At 39.4% G+C, this 20,700-nt stretch overlaps 1 protein-coding gene across 6 annotated transcripts in view; it reads left to right on the forward strand.

Moving 5' to 3' along the window:
- Positions 1-20,700, forward strand: part of smoc1 (SPARC related modular calcium binding 1) — a 63,019-nt gene that overhangs the window by 2,426 nt on the left and 39,893 nt on the right. For all 6 annotated transcript variants that reach the window (XM_072689124.1, XM_072689126.1, XM_072689127.1 and 3 more), the window contains exons 2-4: positions 16,923-17,088; positions 18,217-18,300; positions 20,464-20,576. In XM_072689124.1, the coding sequence (XP_072545225.1) occupies positions 16,923-17,088; positions 18,217-18,300; positions 20,464-20,576 (363 nt within the window). The remainder of the gene's footprint in view (positions 1-16,922; positions 17,089-18,216; positions 18,301-20,463; positions 20,577-20,700) is intronic.

A 20,700-nucleotide genomic window follows, 5' to 3' on the forward strand; every position in this document is an offset into this window, starting at 1 on the left:
CTGCATTATGAGTGTGATTCACTTTTACTCCACAGCTTTTACTAGCTCCCACTCATAGACAGCTGTACACGCGCATTTCTGGACAAGCTGAAAGCTAATCTGCAGCAGAAGCGGCATCTGAAGGTAAATTAATAGGACTGGCTAAGCAGCGCTATGCAGTTCTGGGGAGAGGTCTGCTACAGCCCTACCAAGAGCAGTAGCAGGATCCCTGAGGCGTCATTCAGTCAGTGAAACATCGACATGACTCTGAAGCTGCGATTATAAGGGACAGTTGCTACACAATCTGGGGTTTAAGAGGTTATTAAGGTGTATTATTAGTAAATACTCATATAAATACTTTGTAACTAATATGTAATATGCAGTTAGGAGAGGGAAGGACTAAAGTCTGAAGTCTGCTGTAAGGAGTCTAATTTTTTCTAATTTATGATATTTATATATCACTGCTGTCCAATGAAAAACATGTATCTCCATTTATGTCCGTTATTAGTTTTGTAAATAAGTGTAAATAAGTCTGGCTGAATAGACCAATAGAAATGCTCTAAATGACTTCCATTCAAAGATAACAACAACAGGTTTACCCTCTCCTGCAAAGTCACAATTTTGGAGATACATGTTTTTCATTGGACAGCGACGATATTCACTTCAGGCAAATCCCTGACTGTCTAAGAAAGAATACTAGTCACAGGTGCTGTATGTGAATAACAGAGAGAGAGAGAGAGAGCGAGAGAGAGAAGTTGATGCACTATGACTGGGAAAAAGCTGAGAAACTATGTCCACAATACTAAACACATCCTCCCTCCCGCGCCTCAGAGGTTTGTAAAATGCCCTGGTGTAATCATTAAAGGAGGTCAGTGAGGTTATGATATTAAAAAAGCTGAAGTTAAACGCTTTAAACACCGTCCTCCCCTTTGTGCCTCATTAGAGCTAACTTATCTCCGCGTTAGCCATGAGAAGGGAAAGCTTTATGGGGAGTTATGGCCGCCGTGTTGGAAGGTCCAGTAATAGGGGGCTGATTTGATTGGGCTACAAAGCCCCTCTTGCCATCAGAGGAACTGCAACTTTCCATTATTCAATTTTAATCACGATTCAGGGCCAGTAGTGCACTTTCACCTGGCCTTTCTGAGGTTTCAAGAGTGAGAAAAACGCCTGCAAGTTTTTCACCAAGTGGCGAAACAGCTGAGTGAAGCACGTAAGTCCAGCCTGTGGCTGCTGAAACATCCAGGACACACTGGACGTGTATGATGCCGCTTGAAAAGGCCCCCAGTTGTTTACCCGTTTCCATGATCTGGCAAACATGACCCTTGAGTCTGTGTGGTGTCACGCTGCCAGTCAGGTAAAAAGGTCCACAAAAGGAAAGCAGGACACAGTGTAAAGTGTGCTGAATGTGCTGCATATCCCCGCTGTATCGCAGAATCCTTGTATCTCCATTTTTGCAGTTCTTGAAGTTGACCTGAAAAGCCAGCTCACTGTTCTTCATAATCTTCTTCATATTATTATTCTGTCCACAAAACAAATACGTCTTTTCTCTTCCCACAGATTTATTAACATTTTGCAGGATCGTTGGACCTTTACCCGAATAGGTTGCTCAGGCTTTTTGGGCCGATCCAGTGAACGGTCTCTACAGGTCACATTTCATTTTTTGAGCTAGAACCTCCTAATCTGCCACATACGTAGAACCTGTAGCGCAGTTTTAGGCGTTGTGCTTTTTGAACTGATCCGTCTGAAGTGTTTCATATAATAATTGTATTTTCCCCATTTGGCCAAAAGTTTGTGGACACAGCTCTATTAGACAAACATACTGGATGAGCGTTTGGGCTAAGTTTTTGGCGTCTCACATTTTGGCAAAAGTTTGTGGACACAGCTCTATTAGACAAATGTAGTGGATTAGCTTTTGGGCAAAGGTTTTGGCATCCCACAATTTGGCCAGAAGTTTGTGGACACAGCTCTATTAGACAAACATACTGGATGAGCTTTTGGGCAAAGGTTTTGGCATCCCACAATTTGGCCAGAAGTTTGCGGACACAGCTCTATTAGACAAACATACTGGATGAGCTTTTGGGCAAAGGTTTTGGCATCCCACAATTATGCCAGAAGTTTGTGGACACAGCTCTATAATACAAATATACCGGATTAACTTTTGGGCAAAAGTTTTGACACCCCATGTTTTGGCCAGCCGTTTGTGGACACAGCTCTGTTAGACAAATGTAGTGGATGAGCTTTTTGGCAAAGATTTTGACACCCCACATTTTGGCCAGACGTTTTTGGACACAGCTCTATTAGATAAACACACTGGATGAGCTTTTGGGCAAAGGCTTTGGCATCCCACATTTTGGCCAAATGTTTGTGGACACAGCTCTATTAGATAGACATAAAACATACTGGATGAGCTTTTGGGGAGAAAGTTTTGGCACATGATATTTTAGCAAGTAGCCAATAGACTCCTATTCCTATTCAACTTTCCTGTTTTAGTTTACTTTGTTGCATAATATGAATCTGGCAGTCATTCTTAACATACAAGTTTTTTTATGAATGGACCAATAAAAATACTCCAAAATGACTTGAAATAAAATCTTTTTACACTGATTTCTTTTTTTCCTTCTCCTGTAAAGTTGGCTTTTTGGAGATACAGGTTTTTTGTGTGACAAATATACATACAGTACAATAAGACTGCAGTTTTACACTTTGGTGATGAGCAGTCATTAGCAATGTACCACAGCATGCTCCGCGATACAGTAAATGTAGGATTTCCTTTCATACTTCCTGAAACACAACATGGAGTATCCAGCTTGAGAGCAACCAGAGACTGAAAGCATTACAAAGCGAAAGACTGAATGTAGTATTTCTGATTTATGGTGAAATGTGAGGGTTACATGTCCAAGTACCACATGTGCTCTCTGTTCTGTAACCTTGAGAGATGTTACTCAACTCCAGTTTGGGAAGCACCCGGCTGTAAAATGAATGAAATAAAAAATGACATACAGTATTTCAGTTGGCCAAAGTGCCTGCGTCTGAAATATCAATCTACAGTCAAAGAATCACCAGTGTACAGTCCAGTGTTTTGCTTGTATTTTTGTAGAAAGCTTTACCATCATGAACATTCTGGTACAGACTAAAGTTTGCCAGAAAAGATCAGGACTTCTGGAATAGTGTGCTTTGGACAGATATATTTAAAATCTTGCCCTGATGATGTTATTTATTTATTTTTTGACAGCAAAGGTTTCTTCTTTGCACACCTCCTATTAAACCCATGGTAGATGCATGCACTCTCACATGAACTGTGACAAGAGCTGTGGGACATTTAAGAATTGTTTGAGACTTCCTTACAGATCTTACAGTCTGCTCTTGGGCTGGACTTGCTAGGACTTCCTGACCTGCCCATGTTGGTGCTTGTTTTAAATGTTCTGTACTTGTAAATGATAAAGGTGCCAGTAATGACTGATTGAGATATTTTTAAGTCCCTTCCCAGACTCCTGTAAATCTACAACCTTCTTTCTGAAGGCCTCAGAGAGCTCTTTGGATCTGGCCATGGTGATCTTCTTCACCACCCACTTCAACCATAAAGTTGACATTTACATTTATGGCATTTAGCTGATGCTTATATCCAGAGCGACTTACAAGGGTAGTCGTATTACAGAAGTGGGCCAATGTAGTGTTAGCTAAATGTCTGAGGTTTAAATAAGACAGGCTCATCCAGAATCCTCTCTAACCATGTTTTCTGATTTTTTTTACACATTTTAATAAAAATTAAAACAGGCATTTCTATTAATTACATTTTATACATTATTTTAAAAGCATTTCTTCAGTTTTATGTGTAAATTATTTCACCATCTCTCAGTATTGTTCAAATGAAGATCAGATGTCCACCTGTTTAAATATTTTTACAAATACAAAGGTTTTCATAGGGTGTCCTATTTTTTTACATGCCTGTATGTCATGTCAGGAATACAGCTTCCAGTGTATAGTGTAAGCTGTACCCAATGTGCAATGGGCTAGAGAACTCTTCATACACTCTGACATTGCTTTGACTGCATTAAGAACCAATTTGAAAACCTTTCCAGGTCTTCAATGGGGATTTCCCATCAGTAGTGTATTTGAGGCCTAACACTTAATCTATCTAGGAAACTGCTGGCCCTTTCCAAGAACACAAGAGTCACATTTCTGACAAACGCAAGCCCTGCTTAGGATGCTCAATTCTTTCCTGCCCTTTGAAGTCAAATTAGTGTGAGAAACTTCCCACGACAGACAGCTGAATAATCCATTTTTATTCTTTAACCCCATTGATATGAATCCTTGCATTATAGAGGCACAGGTTGACTCACCACTCACAGGTCTGCACTGCTTTCAATGCAAGGAAGTTGATACATGGTCTGTGACTGTGTGGCACATTTCCTGAGGTGTGTATTGGAAAAGAAAATGCTTGAAGCTGAGTGGATACTTTAAACCGAGAAGAGAAAGAAGCTCATGTTTAGCTAACGAAAATGTTAATAATGACTGAAATTCACAAAAGCTGTTGGAGATGAGCTCAGACGCAGGGCCCACAGCATACCTGGGCGAGTGCATCACCAAAAACCTTCGTAAAAGTGTGTAAAGAACAAACACAGCCAGGCAAGTCGACGACCTGTGCCAAGACCACATTCTCCCAGCCTTAAAGATCAGAGCCTGGTCCCAGCACCCCTTCCCACCTTGGGTTTTTATTAGAGACACTCACGTCACACAAGCTGCCAGTGTGTGGGAGTGCGTGTATATTCAGCATAATGTTCTGCATGCACTTGGTCATTATCGTGACCAACGTTTGTATCTACGGAGTGATTCTTAGCTTTGTTTAAGTAAAAAAAAATAAGAATTTGGGGAATGACGGATACTTTTGAACCTAGTTCAAATTCAATGGATATATTTTTTTGTGCACTTTAAATGAATGTAGAGATGTGGTCAGTCGACCATGGCATATTTCATATCTGACGTGTGCTTCTTTAGTTAACAGCAGGGAATTCTAGGCTAATGTTGCTAAAAAATCACTGCACTTAGACTGTCATCAATCTTATCTCACTAAATACAAGCCAAAATCTTCATTTATTTACTTCAAATAATCCTCAGAAAGTGAGAACAAACACTATTTAGTAAAAAGAAGCATAGATACCCATTATTTAAACATGTCAGCTAACATTGGAACTACTTTATCATCTGCATAACAGTACTCTTTTACTTTTTAAATGTATAATGTGGACATTCTGTGGACATTATGGCAATTATGTCTAATTAAAGTCAAATTAATCTAAAATACATGAATTCTGTGTGAAACAAGTGAAGAGCTGAATGAGTTTTGAGTGGGTTAAGGAGCATTTTCTGGGCCTATATTTGCAGAGATGCAATTGGTGACAGTCTAAGTCCAGTGTTTGTTAGCAATATTATCCTAGCATCTCCTGTTGTAAACTAAGCAAGCAAACCTAAGATACAAAAATGTCTTGGTTGAATCAGGGGTAAGTTATGAATCATGTTGATGAATCATATTTGCCCTTTTCAGCAAATTGTTCTTTTATTGTTAGTCAATGTAACCAGGTTATAGTCATTTTCTAGTAATTGTGGGCATTTCTATTGGTCTATTCACCATGGAATATTTGTATAAAGGCCAGTCAGTGTATTCGGAAGATGACATGAGTGGAGATACAGGTTTTTAATAAGGCGTGTACGTTAGAGCATCGTTGCATTGCATGCACTTGAATGGTGAACTCAGGCTTAATTACAGCAGACAGTAGGCAGACGGCAGAGTGGCACTGAGAGAGGGCGAGAGACCAAAAGATAGAGAAAGTGAGAGAGAGAGAAGAAGGGGCTAGAAGGCTGCGCTGCTTGTGTGGGCCACAGACAGGGCTGTGTGCTTGGTACACAATGAAAGACAGCTGGGATTTGGATAAGGGAGGCTTTCTGACACAGAGAATGTGTTCTGGGTCAGTGCTAAGGCATTTTGCTGTGGAGAGATAGCAGTGGGTATCAGCATAATGATATGGCACACTGTGGGAAATACCGTCGAGATTGCCAGCCTCCCAGAGCCTTCAATTACAACAGGATAAAAGCAAGTCTTTTTTCTCCTCCCAGTATTCATGAGAAGTGTATCTTCGCCACTTTATTTTTTTATTGCCGTATTTGTATTTGGGTTTTTTTGGGGGGTTTTTTGGCCATGGTGCTTTACGAAACATGGCGAGAGGGTTTTAATGTATATGTGGACATTGCTAGGTCTAAGGGGGTTGTTGCCAGAATTCTGTGGGATGCTTTTGGTCACCCACAGTAGACTGTCTTTACAACAGCTGCTGCCCATCATGAAAATGGACAGCGGTGAAAATGGGTCTTTGTTTAAAACCCCATATGGGGCCCACATTTCAATTCTTCACAGTCATAGCAATGCGACTTACATATTGCTTTCATATATTATATTTCATATACTTAGTGCGATACATTTTTTTTTTTTTTTTTACTTGATTTAACTAAAACACAAGAGTTTTTGTTAATTAAATGCTGATTGATTAGACAGTTGACTCTGTAAAAAGTGAACGATCTTCAATGTTCGGCCCAATAAACATTTAGAACTGATTTCCTGACTGTAAATGACTTTCCCTGAAACATGACGGCCTTGCATGTTGGCCGCAGGTTTTTCAGGACATTGTAAAACAGCATTTAAAGAAATCTTACATTTCTGTGCTAGTCACTGATGTTGGATTCATCAGCCTAATATTAACAGGCTTTCTGTTGGTGAGTCAGACCATATTCACAAGACTAAGTTGGGCATTTAGGGAAGTTGGAGTGATCATATTTTAATTTTCAGAGAAGAAGACACTGGTGTACGCCGTGGTTAGGATGTTGTGGCTGGGAAGCATCCAGTAGTAGAGCAGTGTGGCTGTGGCAGTGTGTGTGTGTGTGTGTGTATGTGAGGGTAGATGGAAGTTAAATATAAATTTTGTTAAATATAAATTTTGTTTATGAACTAAACTTTGTTAATGAACATTAACACAACACACCCATTTACCAAAACTAATAGAAAGCCTTAATAGCGCCTTTCATTTTAATACAAAAACATTTGCCACCTTTTACTTTATGTTTTTATTGTCATGCCAACGTAAAAAATGTATATAAATAAAATAAAGTCCGACAAAGTCAAACTGATTTGTATTTATTTACATTTGCGTTCAGGTATTTCAGCCATGGTGGGAAGCAGTTTGACCAATGGCTGCATGTAAATACAGGTACATTTAGACCAATAATAGTGGTGAGAAGGCTGGACTTAAGCAGTTTGACCAATGGCTGCATGTAAATGCAGGTACATTTAGACCAATAGTGGGGAGTAACAAGGCGAGACTTAAGCTGACCTGTTTAAAGCTGGAAATGCATGAATAATATGTGACGACTGAAGACGTAAAATCAATGGCATAAATTTCTGGACATTTTCCATAATTTCGAAATCCAGACCAAACACATTTTTCACATCTAAGAAAAAGGTCCGGGCAAAAAAGGATGTCTGGCCACTCTAGCTAAGCTAACAGGCCCCAGTAAATTTCAGATACAGGCTCTGTGAATAAATCTTTATTTAAATACGTCAGTAGCTTAAAATGTCTGAATGTAATCTGGAGAGCTGCTGTCAAATGGCAAAATTCACCTCAGTTAGCTTGATGAGATGTATCTGTTATTTTAGTGTAAAAATAAAACATAAATGTTGCACATATCTGGTCATTTAACCATAACGTCAACATCATATTGTGTCTGCCACTAGCTCGGGGGATTTTAGGTGCTGTGCTAGCATGTTTTTGGCCAGCTGCTGCCGCTACGGACTCTATGAAAGTTAGTGGGTGTTTGTGTTATAAACTAAGCTCTGTGAGGCACAATTCTGTAAATCAGTTGCACTCTCTAGAGACATGTATCGACTCCAGTGAGGTATTCTGCCTGCCTCCACATGTGGCACAGCTTTCTAAAGTTTCTTGCCTTCTCGCCAGGAGAACGCTGGCTATGGTAATAGGTGTGTGATCTAGTGTATATACAGTGGTGGTGGCTCTGTGGTTAGAGCTGGATTATTGAACATCACTGACCCTGGGATTTGCAAAAAGAATTTCAGGACAGTCATGTCCTAATGATTATTTCACAATCAGTATCAGTATTTAAACCTAACCAAGCCGATTCTAGAAATGACACATGGAGGATGCACTACACATATATGAAGAGGTGTTATATGAAAAAACAGCTCATAGACATTACATCTGACATGCTTCAGTGCAGTCTTCCATAAGCTAATTCATGGCAGCTACAGTGGCCAATCCAAGCACCCCTGGATCCATTATGATAGCTCCTCAGTCAAAACAGATGGACTCAAGGTCAGTTGCAAGTTTCTTTTCTTCAGCATAATTAATTGCAGTCCAAAGAACAAATTTCAGGCCATAGTCGTCCAACATAGGAATCTCTGGCCAGTTTTGTTACGTTAGATCTGGACTGGATAGTCACTGGCTATGAGCCTGTGTGCTGTTTAATCACTGGCTTGATTAAGGGCTATGTTCTACATGCATAGGGTTTAAGCAAAAAGCCATACGCATATGGGACATGCTTAAACTTCTATTCCTTGACTTTTCCACACACTCCTCTAGATTTCATAGAATGGATCAAAAATTGGTTATAACGGCTGATGTAGGCAGTTTTAATCTTTAATCCCCAACATTAGGGGGATAGCAGTGATAAAAGAATTTCCTTTGCCTGTCTAGCACCAGATTATTGAGCCGTTCTGTGTTGCTGCATATTTTCCCATATTTCCTTCTGCTGGATGGCTTGACTCCTTCCTGCTTGCTGGGTGGCCTCATGATCATTGAAATGCACCTCATGAGCTGTCATGATTGTTCTTCGGCCAGGTTAGGTATTAGAGTTAGTAGAAAGGAAATTCGATAAGCAGATTTCCTTTTAGTTCTGAATATGTTTGTTCAATAATCCTAGAAAGAAGATTATACTTTTGATTGCGCTCTCTATCATTTCCTTGATGAATCAGGAAGATTTTATTGAGTCAGATGGTGTATGGGGTGTAATGACCCAATATGCAGTTCTAACACGCTTAAACTGTCTGTCTCTGTTTGAGCAGTAAGCCTGGGAAGCCCGGGGTGCTTGGGAAAGGGAATTTCCGGGTTGACAGTTCTTAAGAACTAAGATGATCCAGTGAAATCACCTTTAGAATCAGGGTTCCCTTTTTCATATCATGTGATTTACCAGCATTCACCAGTTGACACTAACCTGCAATACATTTGATCACTTCTTTATTCACTGAATTAGAATTTTTTATGTAGATTTTCACTTCATTCTAGTTCTTGGCTCAAAGTGTAGCCATAACATTACAATCACTGAAAGGTGAATTGAATAATATTGATTATCTTGTTACAAGGACTTATGTCAAGGCTTGGGGTATGACGGACAGCTTCAGTTTTTGAAGTTGGTGTGTTGGAAGAAAGACATTTGGGCAAGCGTAAGGATCTGAGCTACTGTGACAAGGCCCAAATTGTGATGGCTAAAAGACTGGGTCAGAACATCTCCAAAACATAAGGTGTTCCCAGTATGCGGTGGTTTGTACCTACCAAAAGTGCTCCAAGGAAGGACAGCCGGTGAACTAGTGCTCCAGGCTCATTGATATGCAAGGGTTTCTTGTCTGACCCCCAGAACAAACCTCTGGAAAAGGTAATGCTGGCTAGATCTTGTGGAGTCCATGCCGCAGTGGTTCAGAGGTGTTTTGGCAGCACAAAGAGGACCTACACAATATTAGGCAGGTGGTTTTAATGCTATGGCTGATGGTGGTGTACATTTTGAAGGCCGACTCACCCACATGGTTTTCCTCATTTACTCCCTCGACTTTTTAATTTTATTTTTGAGGTTCTTTTTGAGGTTGCCAGATACCCTTTCGCCTGCTAATCATTTGCAAGCCAACCAGAAGACTTTTTTTGCCATCGTTATTTTTGTTGTTGTTCCATCTAAAGGTAATAAGCGCTTCACACGTTACGGAGAGAGCAACTCTGGCACCATGTAACTACCACACACACACACATACACCCATGATGGCTGCCTTGCCAAGATTAAATAAGCATCTGTGTTAGAAGTTTTACTCTCCCCTCATATCTGCAGCTTTGAATGCTCTGCCAGTGGATTTCAAGCCAGAGCTCAAAGGTTTAAACGCTGCACTGATATTTAGGCATTAAGCACATCTACCAAATGTGTAGCCTGCTGTTCGTTTAGTCTGAAAGAATGATTGGGTATTCTGTTATTGTCTTTCTTTGCTCTTACTCTGATCTTTCATGTTGCTGATGCTTACATTCATTTTTTTATGTTATGAATGAGTGCTTCCCCTCCCTCCAATTGAAATGAATGGTTGTTCTAATCCAGCAGGAGTACATTCAGTGGTGTTGTATTGGAGTTCTCTTTATGATTGTTAAAGACACATTACCCACAGAGGCTCTGAAGTGGGTTTTTTGGATTCTTATTAAGAGGGGCACGTTGTATGCCTGGAGATAATTTGTCTCAATGGTTGTATTGTAGGCTCCTCCTAGTCTGAATCTGCAGACTTCAACAAGAACCTAAAATGCTAACTGGTGTTGGTATGTGTAGTTGTGGTTATTGTTGCTGAAACCAGTGGGTATTTCACCCACCTTTTTACAAAGTACTGGTGCAGTGACCCACCACTGTTCAACTGTGAGTCTAGCCACATGTACAGTTAAACCTAACAGCAGAACCAACCCAAAGCGGCAGTCAAACTCAGAGACAGACCCATTCAAAATGTTACTTTCAGCTTGGGGGTGGTAAAACTGAGTGACAGAACTCATCAGCTCATCTTGCGATGGTCAAAACCAATTGCAGAACCAATCAAACTCCTATTTTGAGATTTGGGATGGTCAAACATAGAGACAGAACCAACCAGAATCTTATTTTGAGGTTGGGGTGGTCAAACTCAGCAGCAGAACCAATTAAATCTCATATTTTGCTTGGGGGTGGTCAAACTCAATGGCAGAACCAATCAGAACTGTCTTTTCAGCTTAGTGACATTACATTTACTAAACTTACTAAAAGTCGTAGTCATAGTTGGTCAGTCAGTCTTGTATAGTTGAGTCTCTGGTTGTAGCTCATTGTTTACCAGTGTAAAATGATGATTTTAAGATTCTGAATTCTCACATGCAAACAGCACTGAATGTCACCAGTGTATTGTGCTAACAAGTTACACATGTAATTGTTTACTGATTTCTTAGAAATAAACAGTTTGAGGCAGTGTGTAAACACAGATGTACACTTCACTTTATACATCCGCTCAAATTCCATACCATTCATACAGCATGTGTAAATTAAGCTAGTGTGAATTCCTTTATTTTTTGTTACGTCCCAAACCCAAATCCATTTAGGCTTTTTTATTTTCATTTGTGCAACTTTTAGCACTACCACTGAAACGATTCCCTCATTCAGACATTTTTTTTAAGAAAGCAGTTCTTAGAGATTTGTCTTTTTTAGCACAGCAAAAATAAACCTGCTGAATTCTTAGGTATAAGTTGATTAGTTGAAAAGTGGTCATGAACACATTCATTTTTTTACTTTATTACCGAACACAGATTATGAGTAAAAATAGTCATAAGTAAAAAGAAAACGCAGGAAAAATGTTGTATAAATAATACCGGCATTTATGACTACTGAAGTGGTTTCATCCTGATATAGTGTGTCGAGAAATGAGAGAGGAACGCCTTATTTGCCTGTAACTTGCCTGTAAAAATAAACAGACGTCCAGTCTCAGCCAGCATTGGTTTCAGGAGCCTCTGAGAATGGCAGCTAATCTGAATTTTTAGAATGTGAATTACAGTTTGTGTTTATCAGATGTTTTCATTTAGGCCTCGTCTGTTTGTAATTTGTATTTCAGTTTATGGACGTTCAGAGATAAACAGTCTTATCTGATAAAGATAAGAATGCAGCTTGTGGCCCTGACTGTGAACCTAATCAGAACATTGAGAATACAGCCATCACACACATTTTCAGAGACACCCTTATTGAACATATCATGACTGTGGAGTAATAGCTGAAGACTGTATATAATAGATGTATATGATATATAATGCACATTGTCACTCTCACACACAAAAAATGTTTCTAAAACATTAAAAAATCTTTTTATCTTTTTGAGATAATTGGAATCTGGCAGCTGTTTACATTTGGTCAGAATTTCATGCTGAATGCACCAGTAGAAAAGCTCTAAAATGACTTGGAATCAGATTTGTCTTCCATTAAACTTCCATTAAAAGATAATAAGGGTAATAGGGTTTTTTCCTTTTTTGGGATTTTGAAGGTTTTTGTGTGATTTAGACAAATCTAAATGATTGATAGCAATATGATGACATGTTTTTGCTTGTGTGATTAATTATGTCACAACACTCACAGTATATCCATAATAAGCTTTTCTTTAGTTTATTATGGATGTCATCAGTACTTCTAATTAAAAAGACAGATTTAGACAAATTATAGACAGCTTCTAAACACTGATCAGCATATAGTAATCGTGTAACCCACATAGACAACAGTATGAACAACAGTATGCCTGTTTAATCAATATTTGGGCAAATATTAAACAACAAAATTATTGACTTTCTTGCCTATGTATGTGTGTATTTGTGACTTGAGCAGATAAACATGAAGCTGTTGGCACCATGCTGCCTAATGTCAGGTGTGAGCTAGAGGGGTATGAAGCCCCCCAGCATTGAGCCGTGGAGCAGTGGAAGAACTGTGTTCTCTGGAATGATGGATGGTGCTCCATCCAGTATTGTTTGGGATGAGGTGGGGGGTTGAAATGGGGTAGTGATCATCCAATATCATGATCATCTAACCTCACTAATGCTCACTAATGCTCTTGTTGCTGAATGCAATCAAATCCTGATAGCAATGTCCCTCCATAATCTAGTAGAAAGCCTTCCCTGGACAGTAGAGACTCTTTTTAATACCCTTGACATCAGAAGAAACAAAAGAATGTCCCAATACTTTTGTCCATAAAGTTTCCCAATCATACAAACCTTCAGGATTCTTATCATCCATGTACCGTTAACATATGTTGTCTGTAATAATTAAACTCTTGCTTGTGGTAAACCAGAGACAGCTGTAGGTCCCATGGGGCCTTGCGACTTTGTGTTGATGCAGGGCGCCACTGCTTTCTCTTTCTCTCGCTTCACACACCAACAGGAGCAGTCATCACCCGCTAGATGAAAGCTTGCAGTGTTCTCGCTCACCTTTTAAAACAGCTTGCTTCAGATGCTGCCTTTATAGCCTAGCGTTTAGGCTGGGCAGACTTTTGCGAAAGTAGTTTGGCTGGCCTCGGACAAGGCTTTCAGCTTGCCTTAGCATTACGCTTTTAATTTATCTGTTCTTAACTAAAGCCAGTAGGAGGATATAAAAATTAAGAGTGAAATTACGGGCAGTGCTTCCCCGTCCACTGCCACAGGAGCAGTAACTCAGTTTTATTTTGTCTGCTTTCAGCAGAATGCTCCCACTTCACCACATTTACCTCTCATCGTGATCTTTTTATTCTGGCTGAAAAAACAGCCATATAAGGATGCAATTCTTTTAGGCTCACTCTAAAGGAAGGACAATCAGCCAGTGTTCATGGAAAAGAGTGTCCTATAAATGTACTTAATATTTAAAATTTTAGTCATTGAAGTCAATACATTTTATGTGATGTTGACTCCAGTGGCTGAACTAGACCTGGCTGTCACACAGCATCTCTCACAACTGCTTAGTAATTTAGTGTAGCTTTATTCAGTGATTTCATAGTTTTATTAATAACTTTACCTTACCATCACTGTCATAATAAAACCTCATAACTCACAATAATTAGTACAGGACTATTTTCTGACCTGTTATTGTGCCAGTAACCCCTTAAAACACCCTTGGGCCACTGGCTGGCCAAAAATTCTATTAGCAGAGAATAGCCTCACCAGTTTGTACAGAAGTCCCTGCAGTTATTGAATAATACACCTTGGAGTATTAGTGGGTTAACTGGCCACTAACATCAGTAGACGTTGATATCTGGTCGAAAGTAGGTTTTGACGTCAAATTTTCATTCGTCTTCTGATGAATTTTAATGTGACATGTCTAATGCCAACGTCAGTTTGACGTAGAATAGTGACGCCAGCTGACGTTGTTATTTTGTTGGTTTTAAGTTGTGGTGTTAGGTTTTTGATGGATATATGACTTTGATTTCCATCCAAAATTCACTGTCACACTACTGGTTTTTGATTTGTAATTTGTCACTCTGCAGACCATTGCTAAGCAGGCCTTCCCATTGTAGAGATGCTCTGACTCGGTCAGTCATCTAGCCATAACAATAAGGCCCCTGTCAGAGTTGCTTAGGTCTTCACACCTGGCCAATTCTTTCTCATTTAACATTTAACTGTTTTGCAGCCTAGTGTCTGCGTGTGTATCATTCAGATCTGTGAAGTGAAAGCTACCTATTGAAAATGTCTGTACATATTACACTCTGAAACATAAAGGTGCTTCAAATGGTTCAATAAGTATGAAACCTCGCTGGTGACATTACACATAAATAAAATTAAGTAGTGGCCACAAATTAGTATAGGTAAATAGGTAATAATAATTAATTAAATGCCAATACTTATTAAGCCGTGGGAACAAAATAATTAAGTCAAGGCCAGTACTAATCAAGGCATGGGATCGAGGTAATTAAGTCAAGAGCACTACTTATTAAGGTGTGGGAACAAGATAATTAAGTCAATGCCAATACTTATTAAGCCATGGAAACAAGATAATTAAGTCAGGACCACTACTTATTAAGGCGTAAGGGCCGAGATAATTAAGTTGAGACAATTAAGATAAGGCATGGGGTCAAGATAATTAAGTCAAGACCACTACTTATTAAGGTGTGGGGACAAGATAATCAAGTCGAGGCCACTACTTATTAAGGTGTGGGAGTGAGATAATTAAGTCAAGACCACTACATAATAAGGTGTAGGAACTAGATATTTAAGTCGAGACCACTACTTAATAAGATGTGGGAACAAAATAATAAAGAGACAGTTAAGAAAAGGCGTGGGGTCGAGATAATTAAGTTAAGGCCACTACTTATTAAGGTGTGGGAACATGATAATGAAGTCGATTAAAGCATAGTGTGTAACATAATAGTGAAATTTAGCACAATACTATAAGATACTGTCCTATTGCCTGTTGAGTTAAGATATATGAGTTAAAATATTAAGAAACATTAATATTTTGTACTTCTCTTCTAACACAACAATTATTTTGGGTCAGTGCTGCTGCAGGACTAAAGTACCGGGTCGGCTTTATTGCTGCTCATAAATCCTGTTTTGATGATACTTCAAATTGGCTGAAGCAGTCTGGCATATCTTTTACTTACTGATTTGCTTTCAAATAGGGAGGATCAGTAACTAAGCAACTCTCCCGTCTGTTGGCTAGAAGAGTGTGTGTGTGTGTGTGTGTGTTGTCAGAATTCTTAATGTAATGTACCTGCTGTTATATTTGACTCCTGCTGGACAGCAATCCAAAGCAAATTAGTGTGGTGCTAAGTTGGCTGGCCAGCACCTTCCTGCACTGACCTCTCTCTCACTCTTTCTCTCTCTCATTCTCCTCCCACTGTGTCATTCAGAGTTGATGTGATTGAGTTTCACGCTGGATTTTTTGGACGGGGAGGTTTGAGGTGACTACAGGAGAGTGGAAAAGAATAAAGCAATGTGTGGCCGTTGCTGTCAGGACAACAGGCCTACAAGGAGCGATAGCCTAGCTGTATGTCTAATCTAGAGGAGAGTAAAGTGCTATTATTACTGCCTGCCGGATGATTTGCAGCCTTTTATCATGCTGATGGGTCATCTGTAGTTGGAGAACGTTGAAGGAACTGTGTGAATCAGTGAAACGCATGAGCCCGCATCTCTGTTGGAGGCTGAAGTTCATAGAACGGCCTAACTGTCTGGTAAATCTTCTGTTGTGTTTTGATAACTCTCCATCCATCACTCATAATAAGACTATACATCATTGTGCTTCAACATTTCCCAGGCCCATGATTCATCTAAATGGTGGTTGCACGGGTGGGAGTGATTTTTCTGCTACTGGAAATCTTTTAAAGCTGCGTAACTCATTAAGGTCTTCTACAGCTCAGCTACCTCATGCTTTGTTATTTCAATATTCATACCTGCTGCGAAGGCCTGTTCATGACATTACCACATTCATGTGAGGTGTGTATATTCTGCTGCTCCTTTATTCTAAACCTGTGCAAAGAATCACACAATACATTAATAAGGGTGACATCAGGTTTGTATTTTGCTCAGTGTAAGATATATATTATTAAATGCATTATATTGACAAAAGTATTGGGACACGTAATCAGTAAATAAAAATACAGTTTAAAGAGTCCTGCTTTTGTGGGAGAGACTGTCTCTACTCTCCAGGGCAAGCTTTTTACTAGATTTTGGAGCATTGCTTGAAGGATTTCATTGCATTTATTCAAGAGCAGGGACAAGAGCATTAATAAACTCATGATGTTGGATGATTGTCACCCAGCTTCCCAATTCCACAACTCATCCCAAAAGTATCATCCATCACTCCAGAGAACACAGCTCCACTGCTACACATCTCAATGCTGGGTGGCTCCATATGCCTCTACACCCCAGCATAAGACAAAGTGACAACAGGTTCATGTTTATGTTCACGGCTCCAGAGTCCTATTCCATTTGCAGTACACAGTGCAAGCTATGTGTGTGTGTGCATTTGCATATCTGTGTCAGCAATAGGTGCAGCTAGAAGTAGCTGAATACTTTTATTAAAAGGGGTGTCCACAAACATTTGAACAGTATATGTACAGTACAGTATACTGTGGCAGAATATGGAGATGTTTATCTAACTTATTGACTGACTGTGCTGTGTATGTGCAGTGGCTGATCGGGGACAGAGAGAGCCAGTGCGGGATCATCTGTGCCAAGAGTCACGGCAAGCCTGTGTGTGGCTCAGATGGACGCAGTTACGATACTAACTGTGACCTGCAGAGGGCAAAGTGCAAGGACCGCACTCTCACTTTAGCCCACAGGGGCAGATGCAGAGGTGGGTGATCACAGTGCTTATGCTTTAGTTAATCTTCCACATCATGATTCTTGTTAGCTGATCAATAATTATGTGTGCTACATGGTATTAACCTGTTATTATATTATTATATTATTATATAACCCTGAATCTTGTTTACACTGTACATTTTCAGGCCGTCCAGCTATGTGTTTGTATGGTATCTTGGGTTATGCTCTCATGGGTTATAACCCCTTAAGCACTTTTAAGGCCTACACTTCAGCCTTTTACTCTCATAACAGTATAACTAGTATACTGGTTCTATAGTAGCTAATAGGGCACCACAAAATTGTCATTTTTATTTTTATTGATATATATATATATATATTTCATATAGAATATTTCATATTCTAATATTCTATTTTTCTAATATTTACATTAAAGTATGTCTTGCAAAAACACAAAATGCACAGATCTCAATTCTTTTCTGCTATTTTTTTGCTTTTTGACTTTAGTAGTTATTTTACATTTTATCAAAAATTCATGCTGAATAAATCTGTAGGGATGCCATAACAATTGCCTTTTCCTAATCTCATTTTGGAGATGCAAGGTTTTGTCCAAACACAACTTGTATATATGTGTGAAAAATGTGAAAAAACATATAACCTCAAATTCTATAGTTTTATAAATCAGGATATAATAAAACAAATCTGGTCCCTAGTCTTAAATTTAGGTAACTACAACCTCAGATGAACAACACATGGCAAAGTATTCCCTGTCATTATTTATTTAACAGAAACAATATCGAAAAAGAATAAGAAATATTGATGCAAATAAGTCCATATTATGTGTATACATTATTTTGAACAAAGTAATTGATTAACTGAAACTGGATCTTGAACAAGCATGGGATTTGTCAGAATGCTTAGCGCACACAGCAAAGAAACACTGTGATTGGCCAGAGGGCTAATTTGCTAATTGTATCATTATGTGATAAAAGAATCTAAATCCATTCGTTATTAAATAGTGTTTCTACATTGGGTTTAATATATATGACAATGATTTCCATATGTCCTAAGATTAATGATTGAGTACTAATCCTGAATACTGTTGTTTAAACAACGACCTGTAAGAAGGGCGGCAGACTCTTATGTCTTTATTGCATTTCAGAAAAAAACTGGGTGCGGATAGATCAGCCTCCAATACTTCCCTCTCCGACACTGTCTACAGAGGGTAAAGAGCTGGAGCTGAAAGGTAAGGACACACAGCTTGCACCTTCTCTTAAACTAAGAATAGAATTACACAAACTGGACACTTGCTTGATTAGATGCCTGAGCATCAGAAGCATTCTCACTAAATGAGCTGCCGGGGTACATGTTTTTTGGGCTTCAGGTCTTAGTAGGTATGTGAGATTATGTCAGTGTAAAGGAAGCTGTACGTACATCAGCTGTTGAGGCTTTACAAGACAGACGTCCAGATGTATGCGTTAGATCAGAGCAAAGACGTGGTCCCCTGAGAATTAAAGCTAACTACCAGAGCGGAGCATGGTTTTCATTTTATGCCCACTGGTATGCAAGCAAGTGTTTACAGACGTTGTTCACACACAAGATCTCTGAATACCAAAGACAGAAGGAATTTCAGATTGTGGTCACCGTCTCACTCCGTCTCTGGAGCGTGATTTACAATAATTATTAATAAACAGTACACTGTCACACTTTTTTAAACCCTTTTGGCCAGATTTGTCCAATCAAACCTAATGATAAATGAAGCTGCTGACTGTTTACTACCTCCTCTTAATGCTCATTGACTGATGGGAAGGTGGACCTGTCTGAAGAAGGCCGTGGCTGTAAATGATAAAATGTACTATTGCTATTTCAGACCCAAAACAGGAAAAATCGCATATTAGCACTGCTACAATTTTTAGTCTGTGACGAGTCTTTTTTTTCCTGTCTCAAGTATGTTTTCTAGTCTTGCGCAAATGGAATGTGTCCTCTTAGGCAAGCCATAATCAAAAGAGCAAATGCATCTCAGGTCTTTAAGGGTCCTGTACTCGTTGACTTTAACACTGTTTTAACTGAAACGAACATGTGAACTAAATAAGGTTGGTTAGATTTGACCCATAAGCTCAAATGGTAATAAGCTTTTTTCCCTCTTTGGTAGCATATGGCTACACAAGTATAAGGTATAGTACTTGCAAAGCATAATGTCATTCTCATGGTATATAGGCAGCATTTTTACCATCTGAGCAAAGTCAAACCACACAACCAGTACAGACTGCCATCCTATTTATAGCTGCATATATTCCTCTTCTTTCTTTGTCACCACAAAAATCCACAACTTCAAACCATCCTTGAACTGAGCCTTTATACCAGCCAGTGTGTTCTCCATTTGGGGAACCAGTTGCTGCTGTGTGCCTGGTATAGTACCATCAAATATTCATGCTCAGTGTGGATTCTTCTAAATATGTTCTACCTAGCCCACCACCCTAGTAACTTCTCAGATGTTCAAATGCACACATACACTCTTAGCTTGTCTAGTCCCTGTATAAAAAGTATTGCCAATAGAATAGGACTCTCTGGAGTAGATAAGCATGCACCTATTGGGACCATGTCTATTGCCAGGCCTTGAGCATTGAGCTGTGGAGCAGTGGAAGCACTGTGTTCTCTGTAATCTCTGTAATGGTTTGGGGCTCCATTCAGCACTTTTGAGATGAGTTGTAGGGGTTGGGGATGAGGTGGGTGGTGATCATCCAACATCCTGGCCTCACTAATTTTGTCTTTCTGCGCTGAATGCAGTCAAATTCTCACAGCAATGCTTCAAAATCTAATAGAAAACCTTAATCCCTGGCCAGTAGAGATAATAACTCTAACAAAAGCAGAATAAACTCTTTTTAATACCCTTGATTTCAGAAGAAACAATGACTGAGCAGATGTCCCATTACTTTTGTCCTTATAATGTCCATAAGTCCACTGATTCATGAGTAATTTCTAAAAAGCTGAACAGAGACTTGTTTGCTTAACAGTGTAAAAATTGTCCACCATTATAGTAGTTAGCCTCTGAGCGATCCAGCGTTGTGATCCAGGTTTTAAGTGTTGTTTATTTGTCCAAAATGACTCACCACTCTCCACGTGTTACTGTTAAATGGTCAAATGTTTGCACATTAGAAGGCCTGGTGGATTTATCAATGTAAAAGTTGCATTTTAATTTCATGTAATATATTTATTTAATTACTTAGGTATGTGTCTCTTAAAGGTCACTTAGTATTGTTACCAATTGTCCCATTTTAAACACCTCATACTTGCCATACCAGAGACTCTCTGTGTGTTGGAGTGTTTGTCAGTGATATAGATGTCATTCTGATGTGAAAGGAGTCTATAAGAGTTGTAGACCGTGAGTGAGTCCAGCTGTGCGTTTCAGACGCAGGCCAGTCGAAGTGCCGGGTGGAGAGGAGCCAGGCTCTGGAGCAAGCCAAAAGGCCCCAGGAGTCCATCTTCATCCCAGAGTGCAACGAGGACGGGACATTCGCCCAGGTCTGTATCTGGACCAGCTTGTCCTATACATTACCTCTGACACCAATGAACACGGAGAGGTCCGTAGAGTGTTTTGGTGGAGAAATGAGCCTCTTGAGATTTACCCACAACCTTGATCTGAGTC

The sequence above is a fragment of the Salminus brasiliensis genome, chromosome 10 (genome assembly GCF_030463535.1).
Source record: "Salminus brasiliensis chromosome 10, fSalBra1.hap2, whole genome shotgun sequence".
In the NCBI taxonomy this organism is placed as follows: domain Eukaryota; kingdom Metazoa; phylum Chordata; class Actinopteri; order Characiformes; family Bryconidae; genus Salminus; species Salminus brasiliensis.